A 15,925-nucleotide genomic window follows, 5' to 3' on the forward strand; every position below is an offset into this window, starting at 1 on the left:
GTTTTGCTATGTGCAATTTCCGGTTAAGCTGAGTGTACCTTAATTTAAAAGGAAGGGTAAATGTGATGTATTGAATGCTTCAAGTTTGCATTTGACTCAGTAAATGTTCCATGGCTAACGGAGCGGGTCTGGTGACGTCGTACGTGGTGCTTTTGGTTCGAGAGAGTTCAGTAAAAAGTTATCTGAGAAATGAGCTAGACTGCCTCTCATGTGTTCTTTCAAATTGATACATCACACCACACTACAGAAAACATGTCAATATTAAATATACAAAATATTTATATTATATATAGTAAATATTTTATAAGACTTTTAACACTGTAAACACTGCTGGACATTTTAACAGGTTATTTTGGAATGTTTATTAGTTTTAGACTTTTTGTCATTGTGATACACACTGGATCTCAATCTTGACAACACACACTACTTATTTTATACAAAAGTCCTATGAAATCAATTACAGACTGTTATTATTTAATAGAAAATTACATTTCTAACTGATTAAGCTGATTTACTTTTTTTATTGCAGCCAAACCAACCTGTGAATGCTTGATCTCGTCTGATCTCGGAAGCTAAGCCGAATCGGGCCTGCTTAGTACTTGGATGTGCGACTGCCTGGGAATACCAGGTGCTGTAAGCTTTTGACAAAGACATTCATTTACTTTACTGTTTGAATTCTGTAACAACATCATTTTATTATTCAGTGGCAGCAGTCAGGAGAGTGAAGCTCTCCTCCATTTCAGTTTGTTTTCTCTTTTTTTTTTTTTTTTTGGAAAACTACCTGACAGCAGCTTAAAGCAGTCTAGAGGCTGGTGTAGAGGAAATTTTAAATTTCATGAGTGTTTTTATATAATTGTTATGTGCTTTTAACAGTAAATTCTGTGTGCAAGACTAGGGAGAAAGAACAAGAGACCCTTATTCTAACTGTTACATTTGTACATGCTAGAAAGATGGGAACTTTAGGGTGTGTGTGTGTGTGTGTGTGTGTGTGTGTGTGTGTGTGTGTGTGTGTGTGTGTGTGTGTGTGTGTGTGTGTGTGTGTGTGTGCGCGTGTGTGTGCGTGCAGGTGCTCGATAAGAACTGAAAATGGAATGTGGCCTTGCTGAGGTGATAACTTAAAGGGAGACATCTACAGTAACCAGGGAGGAACACACACACACACACACACACACACACACACACACACACACACACACACACACACACACACACACACACACACACGGGGTACAAATAAGAGCACTGAAACACTAGAATTTGCCTCTACACAGTGAGGTTTTAGCTCTCCTTTTTGTCAGTTTAGTAAATGTACATGACTCAACAGATAAAAAAGAAAAGAAAGAATTATTTAATCCTTTAAAAAGAATTTTAAAGAAGCATAAAGAAATAATAATGATGGGACTTGCAGTGACTGTTTTCAGTAAACTCCATATGGCAGATGGGATGGTTATTAAATCAGATACAGAGAGAAAAGAACTAAAGGATCTAATGAATGAAAACAACCTGATAGACGTGTGGAGAGAGAGAAATGTAGGAAGGAAAGAAAGATACAGTGAAAAACCTGCAGGACAACGATTGTCTTTATTTTATGTACAAGAAATGTAGAACACTTTACAGACACAATCAGATATAAGGAAACAAGTTTGAGTATCATGAGTTTTTATTTTTTAAAACTGGAATAATGTAGAAAGGGGACAAAGTGTATGGGTTCTAAATACAGAAAGTTTAAAGAAAAACAACTATGATTTTAATATTAGAGAAATTATAGAAAAAGAAAAAGGAAATGAAATGAATGAGGAAAATAATGTTACATTTTTAATTAAACATTTTTAATTAAATACTGTAGAAAGAAAGAAAGAAAGAAAGAAAGAAAGAAAGAAAGAAAGAAAGAAAGAAAGAAAGAAAGAAAAGAGAAATAACAAGTAAAAGTACAATTAAAAAAATTTGAGAATGAATTGGCCAAAGAGATCAAAAATATAAAAAAGGGAGGAGAAAAAACTTGAGGGGCAAAATGAAGACATAAAGCAAAATATATGGTGGAAAGAGGAAAAAAAAAATTTTTTTTTTTAAAATTATATAAAAACAAGATGCAACCAAGATAAAAAATGTCATGAGGAAATTAAGAAAGAAGAAATTGAAACATAGAAAAATCGTTCAACTACACAAAAAAGAAGATTCCTTTTATGTTTAACGGAAAGTTAATAAAGATTTTAAGTGTTTGGTGAAAAGGGTTTGAAAAGAAGACGTTTTTAAAGGAAAATAAATAAATCAAGATCACAACTGGGAGTCAATCATCTGTGGAGAAACAAATTTGAGATCCAATTAAAGAGGTAAAAATAATGTATAAACATCTGTAACACATACTCCCAAACTGCTGGAAATGTGGGACGTGTTCTAACGCTTCACCACCATAACTGCTTTATCCTGGAAAAAAGGTCTGAGGAGAGACTCCTGTCATACACCAGACCTGCTGAGTTTTTTACCCTTAATGCTGAAAAACACAACAGGACAGAATTACAGACTAATTTAAACACATTGCTTATGAACAACAGAAACATAAATACACACATTAGATGTGACATTTTACAGCACACAGTGAATATTACACAATATCATACAGTAATGAGACAGTAAGTCAGTAACTCATTGTAGTGTCTCCAGTTTACAGTGTGGATCCTTCAGTAGATCAGAGAGCAGCTTCACTCCTGATTCTCCTGGTTTATTATCGTTCAGATCCAGTTCTCTCAGGTGTGATGAGGAGTTTGACCTCAGAGCTGAAGCCAGAGCAGCACAACCTTCATCTGTAATACTGCAGTAACACATCCTGCAAGAAAGAAAACCTTCTCACACTTAACACACTCAGGTTTAGTATTGAAAACATGAACTACACAAAATCTTTATATACAGTACATTTACTCTCCATCTCACACACACAACAATGACAATATATCAGATCACTACAGTTACAGTTACCACAGAGGAGAACTGGATGTTGTAGTGTTTATTAAAACCGTGTGAGTGTGTTTGTGTGTGTGTGTGTGGTGTGTGTGTGGTGTGTGTGTATACCTCAGTATCTCCAGTGTACAGTGTGGATCCTTCAGTCCATCAGAGAGCAGCTTCACTCCTGAATCCTGCAGTTTATTGTTACTCAGGTCCAGTTCTCTCAGACTGGAGGAGTTTGAGCTGAGAACTGAGGACAGAACTCTACAGCTTTCCTCTGTCAGATTACACCAACACAGACTGGAAGAGAAATGATGAAGTGTTTGATTTATTTGTCTGATAGTGTACTGAGGTGTTTACATCAGTGAGAAATAAAGTGTCCACCTGAACACAAGGTTCTAACACCAGGATACAAATATAAAATAAACATCTCTGTACAGATGTGGCAGAGAAAAGGATCCTGTGATTTCTCACCACATCACAAGAGAGTATGTAAACCTGACATTAAGATGGTTTTATCGACAGATGCTTAGCATCATCATTAAGTCACTGTCTCCCATACTCGACCTGTGTTGGTTGTGTTGGTTTGAGGCTCAGAGCTGGTCAAGTAGGATTAGTTAGTCTTATCCCTTTGAAAACCACTAGCCACAGAATCAAGCCCTGTTTACAGGTATAAGTTTACCATTTGTTAACTTTATTATTCCTTATATTTATTAAAGATTAATGATTTATAGAATTTATTGGTAATATTAAGTGTAAATAGTAGTTATATGCTATTGGTACTTATAAATAGTGGCAGATATTTACACCTCAGTATTGTTGTGTATTAAACATTATGTAATGATAACAGAGTGTAAAGATTGTTACATTATAAAGTCTTATAACAGACTGAATAGGAGCGTAGAATGTGAGAGGTTACAACACGAAGCATTAATTATTCTCTAAATAAATTCACATAAAATTGTTTTTAAATAATTTCATAACAATCAGAGAGATTTAGATCACTTTTGAGTTTGAGAGTGTGGTGTCAGTAGAGGTATAAAACACACTCAGACTCAGAGTTGGTAGTAAAAGCAAAAGGCTTCTTCCATACAGAAAGTCTACACAGTGAAGAGGTAAATACCCCAGGCACACATGCACACACACACACACACACACACACACACACACACACACACACACACACACACACACACACACACACACACACACACACACACACACACACACACACACACACATACACACACACCTAAAGTTCCCCTAACAGTTAGAATAAGGGCCTCTTGTTCTTTCTCCCTAGTCTTTCACACAGAATACTGTAAAAGCACATAACATTATATATAAACACTGATGATAGTTAAAATTCCCAATACAACAGTTAGATACTTCCTTCTACAAGGAAAAGCTTGAAGCTTCCTCACATGACCCTCTGAAATTCCACATCATCATCTCTACTCTGCTCAACCCCCCGGCTCCTCCTCATTCATCCTACCTGACTGCAGAAGACTTTGCTTGTTTCTACCAGGAGAAGATTGAAGAAATCTGCCGGACATTCACTTCAGCCACGACTGCACTTACATAGAGTATGCATTCCCCTACACCTTCCTTGTCACATTTCTCAACCGTAGCAGCAGAAGAGGTTTACAACTCATCCAGTCCTGCAATCCTACCACCTGCCCATTGGATCCACTCCCTTCCACTATGCTCCAGACCATCTCGCAAGACCTTCTGCCCTTCATTACCAATATCATCAATAGATCTATAGCATCTGGTCAGGTACCAACAACTTTCAAGAGAGCAAGGGCTATTCCCATCCTAAAGAAACCTGCTCTGGATCCATCAGACATCAGTAACTACAGAGCGGTATCAATTCTCTCGTTTCTTTCAAAAATTCTTGAACGCATTGTCTGTAATCAACTGTCTGTCTATCTCTCACAGAACAACCTCCAAGATCCCACCCAGTCTGGCTTTAAAGCAGCTCATTCCACAGAGACAGCCCTTTCGGATGTCTCTGAGAAACTACATGCTGCTAGATCAGCCAAACTGTCATCCATCCCATAGCATTATCCACCCTCAAGAGTCTTGGGATTTGCGGATCAGCTTGGGAATGGTTCACTTCCTACCTGGAAGGACACTCATATCAGGTAACATGGCGGGGAGTGACATCTGTTCCACGCAAACTCTCCACTGGTGTCCCACAGGGCTCAGTACTTGGTCCTCTTCTTTTCTCCCTGTTTACTCACTCTCTTGGTGAAGTTATTTCCTCACATGGGTTCTCTTACCACTGCTATGCTGATTATACACAACTTATCTTCTCTTTCCCACCCTCAGATACCACAGCTTCTGATCGGATCTCAGCATGTCTGGCAGAAATTTCATCATGGATGACTGCTTATCAGTTAAAGCTCAATCCTAGCAAAACTGAACTGCTGATCATCAGGTGATTCATCCCCAGGTCATGATCTTGCTATATCCCTGCACAACGTTCTGATCTCCCCTTCAGCTACAGCTCACAACCTTGGGGTAACCATGGACAATCAACTGTCCTTTTCCTCTCATGTTGCTAATGTGACTCGCTCATGTCAGTTTCTTCTCTAAAACATTAGAAGGATTCGGCCTTTTTTGTCCACACAGACTGCTCAGGTACTTGTTCAGTCTCTTGTCATTTCTAGACTGGATTACTGCAATGCCCTGCTGGCAGGTCTAACTATGAACGCAATCAAAACACTGATGCTGATGCAAAACACTGATGCTGGCCTACAAAGCCAAAAATGGACCAGCTCCCTCTTACCTCAAAGCCCTCATCACTCCTCACACTGCACCCTGCACCCTCCGATCTACCAGCACTGCTCGACTGGTTCCACCATCTCTCAGGGTAAGAGGCAAGTATACTACAAGACTCTTCTCTGTTCTGGCACCAAGGTGGTGGAATGAACTTCCCCTAGAGGTCCGGACAGCTGAGTCACTGGCTATTTTCAAATGGCGGTTGAAGACCTACTTATTCAGGAAACACGTCAACTAGCACTTCTTTCCCATCTTTTGCATTAAAAAAAAAAACCTGACACTTTTTCATTGTAACGTTGAACAAATATTTTAAACTCATGGTATCTTAAGTATGTAACCTTGTGAGCCAGCATTTATGTATTCAATGCTAGAGATTTAAGCACTTATGTATGTTGCTCTGTATAAGGGCGTCTGCTAAATACTGTAAATGTAAATGTATACAGATGGCTATTACTATAAACTGAAATTTACAGAAGGGTATGTGCTATAAACAAAATATATGGCTATTACTATTAACAGAACAATACAGAATGATATGTACTATGAACATAATATATGGCTGTTACTATAAACAGAAATCAGGTGGCTATATACAATAGTAAGTTAGGCAATGGTGAGCAGCAATGCAAAAAAAGAGCAAGTGTACAAATGAGCATAGTTTGTGTATACAGTCCATTAGCACAATAACGAAGTGTGAGGTGGGGGAATGAAACAGTGTATGAAGGACAGTAGGATCAGCTAGGGGCAGAGTTCAATAAAGAGACAGCTCTAGGAAAGAAGCTGTTCTTTAGTCGGCTGGTCCTGGTCTGGAGGCACCTGAAATACCTGCCGGAGGACAGAAGAGAATGCAGTCTATGGGCGGGATGAGAGGAGTCCTTAAGAATGTTGCGAGCTCGACACCGACAGCGTTTCTTCTGGATGTCCTCCATGGCTGGAAGTGGAGTCCCTGTGATGCACTGGGTGGTTTTCACCACCCACTGCAATGCCCTGCGCTCTGCAACAGAGCAGCTCCCATACCAGACTGTGACACAGCTGGTCAGGATGCTTTCTATTGTGCAGATGTTGTCATGTGTGCCTCTTGTCTCTTTCCTGAAGTCCACTTTGAGCTCCTTTGTTTTGGAGGTGTTAAGGAGCAAGTTATTGTCATTGCACCATGTGGCTAGGTGCTGAATCTCCTCCCTTTAGGCAGGCTCATCACTGTTGGTGATGAGACCAATCACTGTAGTGTCATCTGTAAACTTGATGATGGAGTTAGATCCATTCACAGGCCTGCAGTTGGGGGTGAAGAGGGGGTAGAGGAAGGTGCTCAGCACACAGCCCTGTGGTACACCAGTGTTGAGTGTGATGGTGTTGGAGCAGATGGAGCCTGATCGAACCTGCTGGGGTCTGTTGGTAAGAAAGTCCATAATCCAGTTGCAAGTGCAGGTCTTAATGCCCATTTCTACCAATTTGGCTAGAATGATGGTGTTAAATGCAGAGCTGAAGTCAACAAACAGCATCCGTGCATAAGTGTTCTTATTGTCTAAGTGTGTGAAGCACAGAGTGCAGTGCCATGGAAACAGTATCTTCTGTGCTCCTATTGCTAGGATATATTAGAATATTCCTATTAAAGTCCAATGTGGATGGCAGAGAGTCCTTCAGGTGTGCCAGGACCAGCCGCTCAAAGCACTTCATGACAATGGGTGTCAGTGTTACAGGGCGGTGGTCGTTCGGGCACATTGGGCTGGAGTGTTTTGGCACTGGCACAATGGAGGTGCAGTTAAAGCAAGCAGGAACAGCTGCTTGGGCAAGAGACAGGTTGAAAATGTCAGTAAATACCCCAGCAAGCTGATCAGCACATGCCCTGAGCATGCATCCAGGGATGTTGTCTGGTCCAGCGGCTTAGTGTGCGCTGATCCAGCTCAGTGCGTTGCAGACATCTGTGGAGGAGAGTATGATTAGAGGGTGGTCAGCCGAGGGTTGGTGGCAGTTTTTCTGTTGTCTCTCTCACTCAGTGTAATCACTGATGGCCTGGATGCCTTGCCACATGCATAGAGGGTCAGAGTTGGAAAAATGCTCCTCTATCTTTCGCTTGTAGCATTGCTTTGCCTCTTTGATCCCCCTTCAGGTTAGCCCTGGATTTGCTGTAGGCATGTGCGTTGCCTGATCTGAAGGCAGTAATGCGTGCCTTCAACAGGAGGTGCACCTCCTTGTTCATCCATGGCTTCTGATTTGGGTATGTGATGATCTGTTTCTGAGTAGTAACACTGTTTATGGTGGTATTGATGTAATCCAGTACAGAGGAGGTGTAACAATGTCTGTGTGAGTGTCACTGGTGGCCTGAGATGCCAATGTACTCCAGTCTGTGTGTTAAAACCTTTCCTGGAGTGTAAAATCTGCTTCTGCAGGCCAGACCTTGATGGTTCTTACTGATGGCTTCACTCGATTGATGAGGGGTGCATATTTGGGGGTGAGGAACAAAGAAAAGTGATCTGATTGTCCCAGGTGAGGGAGGGGGGTCACAACGTAAGCCCCAGCCATGTTTGTGTATACCTGGTCTAAGGTTTTGTTCCCTCTGGTGTGACAGGAAACATGCTGGTAAAATTTGGGGATCACTGCCTTTAACTTTGAGTGATTAAATTAACCAGCAACAATAATCGCAGCTTCCAGGTTGAACAGTCTGTTGTTTGCTGATGGCCGCATAAAGTTCTTTCATAGCAAGCTTAGCATCAGCATCGGGGGGAATGTAAGTTAATGCTGTTATAATGGTGGAAGTGAACTCCTGCGGTAAATAAAACGGTCTACATTTAACCATGAGAAACTCCAGGTTAGCTGAACAATGTCTCCCAACAATAACAGAGTTCGGCACCAAGCTTTGTTAACGTAAATGCACAATCTACCGCCTTTGGTCTTACCGGAGCCATCTAATGTCCTATCCCCCTGGAGTGTGTATTGTCCTGCTAGCTCAATAGCGTTGTCCGGAATACCGCTGTGCAGCCATGTTTCCGTGAAGATCATCACATTACAGTAAAAAGGTTCATGCTGTGAGTGATGCTGAGTTGAATGTCCTCCATCGGTTCACCAGTAACTGAACATTGGCAAAGAAGATGCTGGGTAAAGAGAGCTGGTGTGGTGTTAGCTTTAGCTTAGCTTTCATACCACCACGCTTCCCCCGCCTTTGTTTACAGTCTCGACGCCACCTGCAAGCACTTCCGCCCGGCCGGCCGGGTAGAGTGAGCGGCCTCGGGTGTTCTGGCGATCTCAGGAAGGAGTTGAAGGTTGTCAATAAAAGTGTTGGTCAGTAGCAAACCAATATCCAAAAGCTCCTGTCGGGTGTACAATGTATAGGCACAGCTGTTCTGCACGAACAGACCCGAGATAAGCAACAAAAATACAGCAAAATTGCAGATTCTGGAGAGCACTATAGTGTGTGTAAACATACTATTACCTCTCTATGTGCACAACAGAGTGTGTAAACACACTATTATCTCCCCTGTAGTTTCACCCCATAAGGTTTACACAGTGATGCAGTGAGTTTCTTCTTGTCTTTATTCATAAAATGAGCTGTTAAAAAGTTACAGGAACAGAACAGAATCTTCAGAAGAATTTTTTTGTATATATTTAAAATTTTGTTAAAATGTGGACAAAAGAAGTGTTTGACTGACATCTGTCCTCACCTGGGAACAGTCCAGTATTACTTTGTAAGTACATAGTGAGTTGTTTCACTGCAAAAGGTGACAGAATATTCTGATAGGTTTCTTGTTGTTTTCCTTGTAAAGGCTGTTGTTAATAAGTTCAGCTTGGTACATCATTTTCATTGCTATACCACACCAGAGGAATTCTCTTAGATAACCTGCTTAACATTACAACTAAAACATCAACACTGGATATCTGGTTACTTTCTTTTACTCAGGTCAAACACAATAGTAATCTTAGTCCTTAGACCCAGTACCACCTTTTACACTACTGGGTTCTACGTGAAACAAATCATTACAGCAGGGAAAGAAATGACAACATTCTTAGTAAACATGCATAGCCACAATGTTTGTTTTTAATCTCATTATTGTGTTGGAGATGAGAGTGTCACCAGCACAAACTGAACAAGATTGGATCAAAGAAAATTGTTGTCCATTCATATGGAAATGTGGATTATGGGAAAGTTTTTAATGCATTTAAAACTACTAGATTAAAACAAATGTCACATTAAGAGCAGTACAAAGAGTAAGAAATAAAATTAATGATCGGTCAGTGTTTATAGTAATTATAAAGTGTGTGTTATTTCACAGAAACAGAGAAGCTTAGACCCAATATTAGATATTTTTTTTACAAGGCCGTCTTTATCAAAGCCTGGACCATCATCTTGAGCATCTCCAGCATGACAATGTCCATGTGCACAAAGCAGCTCCCTGATGACATGATGTGAAGGAGAAGGTTGGAGTGAAGAACCCAAGTGGCCTGTACAGAACCCTGACTCAACAACACTGAACACCTTTGGGATGAACTGGAACACAGACTGCACCAAACCATGTGTTCTCCTTTCAATTAAAATGTAAGTACACAGTATTTTATCTGCTTGTTTAAAGGAGTGATTTAAAAGAAGCTAATTTTCATATTAGTTCTGTAACTAATTCGGCTAGATGATCAACAAAATTATTATTTATATCCATAAGACATTTTAACAAAATATCAACAAGCCATTCCCCCCCCATTTATATAAACTAGTGTTATGACAAATGTTTCATTTCATTGATCTCCTGGCAAGATGAAGGAATCTAACTTTCATCTCCTTGTCAAAGATTCATCTTCATCTATCTGGTCAAATCCTGACTTTTAAAAGCAACAAAATGTATAATTTCCAAGAATCCAACTATTCACCAATTATTTGACCATGATGTTTTGGAATCACAGGAATTTGAGAATTTGAGAACAGATGCTTCGATCTTATTCTTCTTGCTTTACATTCTAAATATATACAACTTGGGAAATCTAAGAAAATCTCAAAGCAAATACTTCTTTAATGGAAGAAGTGAACTGGTTTGGAATACACAGTTTCCAGCTTGTCTTAATGATCACAGTGATAGACTCCCCACTGTCACGTTCTGATTTATAGCAAGAATGTTATAGATTTCAACAGATTTAATGAAGTGATTAATTTTGACTCAAAATGAGAATTTAAAATAAAATTAGTTAATTTCGACATTTGCTGTTGAAAAGTGCAGCATGTCCTCGTTCTCGGCTGTGAAAATGTGCTTGTGTTGCTGAAAATTTCTGAGAGTCCTAAAACTCTTCCCACACTCCGAGCAGTGATACGTTTTCTCTCCAGTGTGAACACGCTGGTGTTTTCGGAGATTACTCAGGGTGGTAAAATTCTTTGCACACTGTGAGCAGTAATACGGTTTCTCTCCAGTGTGAATACGTTGGTGTATCTGGAGAGTAGATTTTTGTGTAAAACTCTTCCCACACACTAAGCAGTTATACGGTTTATCTCCTGTGTGAATGCGCTGGTGTTTTTGGAGATTACTCCTTTGAGTAAAACTCATACCGCACTCTGTGCACTGATACGGCTTCTCTCCCGTATGAACCCGCAGGTGATTAATGAGAAAACCTCTCTCGCTAAACCTCTTCTCACAATGTGAACAGTGATACGGTTTGTCTCCTGCGTGAATGCGCTGGTGTCGCTGCAGGTGACTCTGGCAGGTAAACTTCTTCCCACACTCGGAGCATCGATACGGCTTCTCCCCAGTGTGAATGCGCTGGTGCTGTTTGACGTGACTCTTCTGACTGAAACTCTTCCCACACTGTGAGCAGTGATACGGCTTCTCTCCTGTGTGAATACGCTGATGCTGTCTGAGATAAGTCTTCCGACTGAAACTCTTTCCACACAGTGAACAGCTGTGAATTTCTTTTTGTACTCGACTGTGAGAAACATTAGTATGGAAGGTATTAGATAGAATTTGGTCACTACTGCAGCTCTCCACAGGTTCCAGATCCTCACATTTGATATCTTCTGATTTCATCATGGTTAAAAAGCTTGATATTATTGTGAAGATAAATGTACGATGTGTAGGAGAGACGGAGACAGGACAACACTCGAATCTGGATAAGAAAAAGGAAAAAAATGTTCCATAGTTTAATATTTTTAAACAAATAGACAAGTTTTTCTATATTTTATAAGCTGAACATCAGAGCCACAAAAAATCTTGCCTGTCTGTAAACCGTAAGTTCTTGTAAGTCAAAGTTCTTGGGGTGTTGATCCTGCTTTGGTCATACTTGTCTGAACCACTTCTCAGCACTACCTGCACTGCAAAACAAAAAAACAAAAAAAAAAACATACAATCAACACCTCCTTTTATATCTCCTGATTACTCGAGGAAGCCATGGAGGCATTATAGCCAGAATGTGATGACCTATTCCATAAATCCAAGCGAATGTTAAGTTTCCCCTATTTTTTCAGCCCAATTTGGTCTTGAGAGTTCCCAGGCCATAGATACCTCAGGCGGCTACGAATCAAGCCGATGCTTCTTTCAAAACAAATGAAGTCAACCTCTGCATCTCCTGGAACTGCTGCTTATATCATAGAGCAATGTAATACACACCAAGGGTAGTTCCAAATGATCCTCCAAAAAGGAAGTTTTCTGGTTATTCACCTTTCACAAAACCACAGTAATTTATGCATCTAGCTTTTGATATCATCCCAAATAAGCATGAGTGTGCAAGCCCATAGTTACTTGTGACCTTGATGATGGTGCAACACCTCAATATCAATTTGGCACCACGCATTTACATTTACAGCATTTGGCAGATGCCTTTATTCACAGTGACGTGCAAAAGTGCTTTTGTAAGTCTCTTCAGATCTGTTCAGAAATCAGGTTGCCAAGGTGTACCAAACACTACAGAAAGAGGAAACCCTGCCTCTGCCTGGAAAAACCACAACCTCTAAAGGGTTTGTGCTGTCATACCTGACATATCTGGCTTTCTGTCAGGTAAAAATAGCTTTGGATGGGGGTCTACTGTTGTATTTGCCTGACCTTTTTCTCTCTTTTGTTTTGCAGACTGATGCGTCTTGACAGCGGGCTGTTCTGTCAGAGATAGTGGAGGGAGAAGAGTGCACTGTGCTGTACATGAAAGTTGGAAGCCTTCATTGAGGGAGACCAATTACAGCACCATCATTAGCCAAACATCATCACCGTGGCCTTGTTATCATTAAAATGTAGCAAGTGTAATGCTAAGTGTTAGTGTCATCAAGAAATGAAAGGTGTAAACCCTCCTTTCACTTTACAGGTATATAGAGCTGGGTGTCATCTGCATAACAATGGAAGGAAATCCCATGGCGTCTAAGGATGGATCCCAGGGGAAGCAGATAAATCAAAAAGAGTAATGTCCCCAGAACCGAGCCCTGTGGAACCTTGTAGGACAAAAGAGCAGTGGAGAAATCTATCACAGCACAGAAAAAGTTCTATTTGTTGAGTAGGACCTTTATCCACTCTAAAACAGGGAGATAAATACTCACAAGTTGATCTAGATGAGATATGCTGACTCTGTGCTTTGTAGTTGCCATTTAAGATGCAAGACATATTTTAAGATAATTTCCCTTTACAGTATTTAATGCTTATCGGTATTATGCTGATTAATGTCAATTAGATTAAAAGTGGTGGCTACAGCAGAAGTGATCAGGGAGACAGGTAGGAGGTGGTAGGTGTGTCATCTGGAAGGAGAAAAGAAGATAAGGAAACATGGTGGTGAAACGACGTAATGCAGGACAGCATTCAGAGGAAGAGGCTAGCTAAAAAGAAGTGTGACAGAGAAATGCCTGATAAAAATAGACAGGATTACAAGTAATTGTTGCACAGATTGAAGAGGGATGTGAAGAAGGCCAAACAGAAAGCATACGATGAGTTGTATGTGAGGTTAGACACAAGGGAAGGCAAGAAGGAGTTGTACAGATTAGAGAGACAGAGAGATAGAGATAGGAAGGATGTGCAACTGAGAAGTGTGATTAATGATAGAGCTGGAAATGTGCTGACAGGTGAGGAGAATGTGTAGAGAAACGTTCTCAGAGGAGCTGATGAATGAGAAAAATGAGAGGGAAAGATGGGAGGAAGTGGTAAATATTTTAGAACATGAAATAGGAAAGATTATGAAGGTGAGCAAAGATCTGAGGAGAATCAAGAGTGGAAATGCTGTTGATCCAAATGACATACCTGTGGAGGTGTGAAAGTGTCTAGGAGAGACAGCAGGAGTTTTACCTAGATTGTTCAACAGGATTTTAGAGAGTGAGAAGATGAGAAGTGTTCTAGTGCTGTACTTCATGCCCAGAAAGAGTTACTGATGCAATTTTTGCTCTGAGAATGTTAATGGAGAAGTTATGGTCAGAAGGAGCTGCAGTGGGTCTTTGTGGATTTAGAGAAAGTGTATGACAACGTGATGAGAGAGCAGGTACTGTATGAGGATGTCAGGAGTGGCAGAGAAGTATATCAGATTAGTTCAGGATGTGTATGAGAGGAGTATGACGGCTGTGAGATGTGCTGTAGTTCAGACAGAGAAGTTCAAGCTAGAGGTGGGGCTACACCAAGGATCGGCTTTGAGTCCCTTCTTGTTTGCTATGGTGATGGACAGGATGACAGATGAAGTGAGACAGGAATTGTTGTGGACAATGATGTTTGTGGACGACATTGTGATCTTTAGTGAGAGTAGAGAGCAAGTGGAGAAACACCTGGAAAGGTGGAGGTCTGCTCTGGAAAGAAGAGGAATGAAGTCAGTCATAATAAGAGAGAATGTGTGTATGATGAGGGAGGGTGGGAAGTAGAACAGTGAGGTAACAGGGGACTGATTTCAAAAATGTGCAGGAGTTTAAGTAATTGGGTTAAACCATCCAGTGTGACAGGGAGTGTGGAAAGGGTGGAGTGGGTGGATAAAAGTGTCAGGAGTGTTGTGTGACAGAAGAGTGTCAGCAAGAATGAAAGAAAATGTATAGAAGACAGTAGTGAGAGCAGCTCTGCTGTATGGGTTAGAGACTGTAGCAGTGAGGAAAAGACATGAGGCAGTGATGGAGGTATCAGAGATAAGGATGTTGAGGTACAGGATGTTAGGAACAAGCACACCAGAGGGACAGTTCAGGTTGGCTGTTTTAGGGACAAGGTCAGAGAGACTAGATTGAGATGGTTTGGACATGTACAGAGGAGGGAGATGGTTATGTTGGTAGAAGGATGTTGGAGATGGAGCTGCAGGTAAGAGGTAAAGAGGAAGGACAAAGAGGAGACATATGGATGTGTTAAATGAGGACATGAAGGTAATTGGTGTGAGAGTAGAGGATGATGAGGATAGAGTTAGGTGGAAACAGATGATTTGCTGTAGTGAACTCTTAACGGGAAAAGCCAAAAGTAGAAGTAGTATCGGTCATGTGCGTCACATGCAAGGGTCAGATAGGTCAGGAATATCCAAACTAATCCAGAGAGGGTCAGTGTACAGGTTTTCATTCCAACTAAGCAAAGGCCACAGCAAGGGCAACTGAGAAAACAGGTGGAATCAGCTGTGGCTCCTGCTTGATTGGAATAGAAACCCCACACCGGCCCTTTTTAGAATTAGATTGGACACCACAGCTGAAGAGCAAGATCCATCCTCACACAGGTTTTAAATAGCATTTATTTGGACAAACACAAGCTAGAATGTGCTAGAGGTCAAGAGGAAGGCCAAAGAGGAGATATATGGATGTGTTAAATAAGGACATGAAGGTAATTGGTGCAAGATTAGAGGATGCCGAGGATAGAGTTAGGTGGAAACAGTGAATCGCCATGGCGACCCCTAATGCGAAAAGACAAAAGTAGAAGAAGCAGCTTAAAAGTGGAGAGATGGCTGGGACAACTAAATGACAGCTAAACTTATAAAAAATATTTTGTCAGAGGAACTGTCTAATATGGTTCACATGGTTCATGTTTTCTGTGTTAATGTTACTCAGAAACCATATTTACAGATGATGTTTTAATCTTACCAATGTAATGTTCAGAGTAAATGTGGGATAATTCACTATACAACATAGAAAACCTGGTGATAAAGAGTGAATAAAGTTATTATTTACAGTTCTTTAAAACTTATGATAATTGACAGTCATTTTAAAAAAGATATAAAGACAGAACCGCCTAATTATCTGTATCAGCAGACATTCTGAAATAATCTGATATTGCTGTGGGTGCATCCCTAATAATCATCATCATTAAATCTG

General features: G+C 40.5%; 1 protein-coding gene across 1 annotated transcript in view; it reads right to left on the reverse strand.

Moving 5' to 3' along the window:
* Positions 1–15,925, reverse strand: part of LOC113662744 (zinc finger protein 271-like) — a 208,692-nt gene that overhangs the window by 180,179 nt on the left and 12,588 nt on the right. Inside the window, 1 exon segment of the mRNA XM_047814061.1 lies at positions 10,962–11,599. Within this exon segment, the coding sequence (XP_047670017.1) occupies positions 10,962–11,599 (638 nt within the window).

The sequence above is a fragment of the Tachysurus fulvidraco genome, chromosome 5 (genome assembly GCF_022655615.1).
Source record: "Tachysurus fulvidraco isolate hzauxx_2018 chromosome 5, HZAU_PFXX_2.0, whole genome shotgun sequence".
Lineage (NCBI taxonomy): Eukaryota > Metazoa > Chordata > Actinopteri > Siluriformes > Bagridae > Tachysurus > Tachysurus fulvidraco.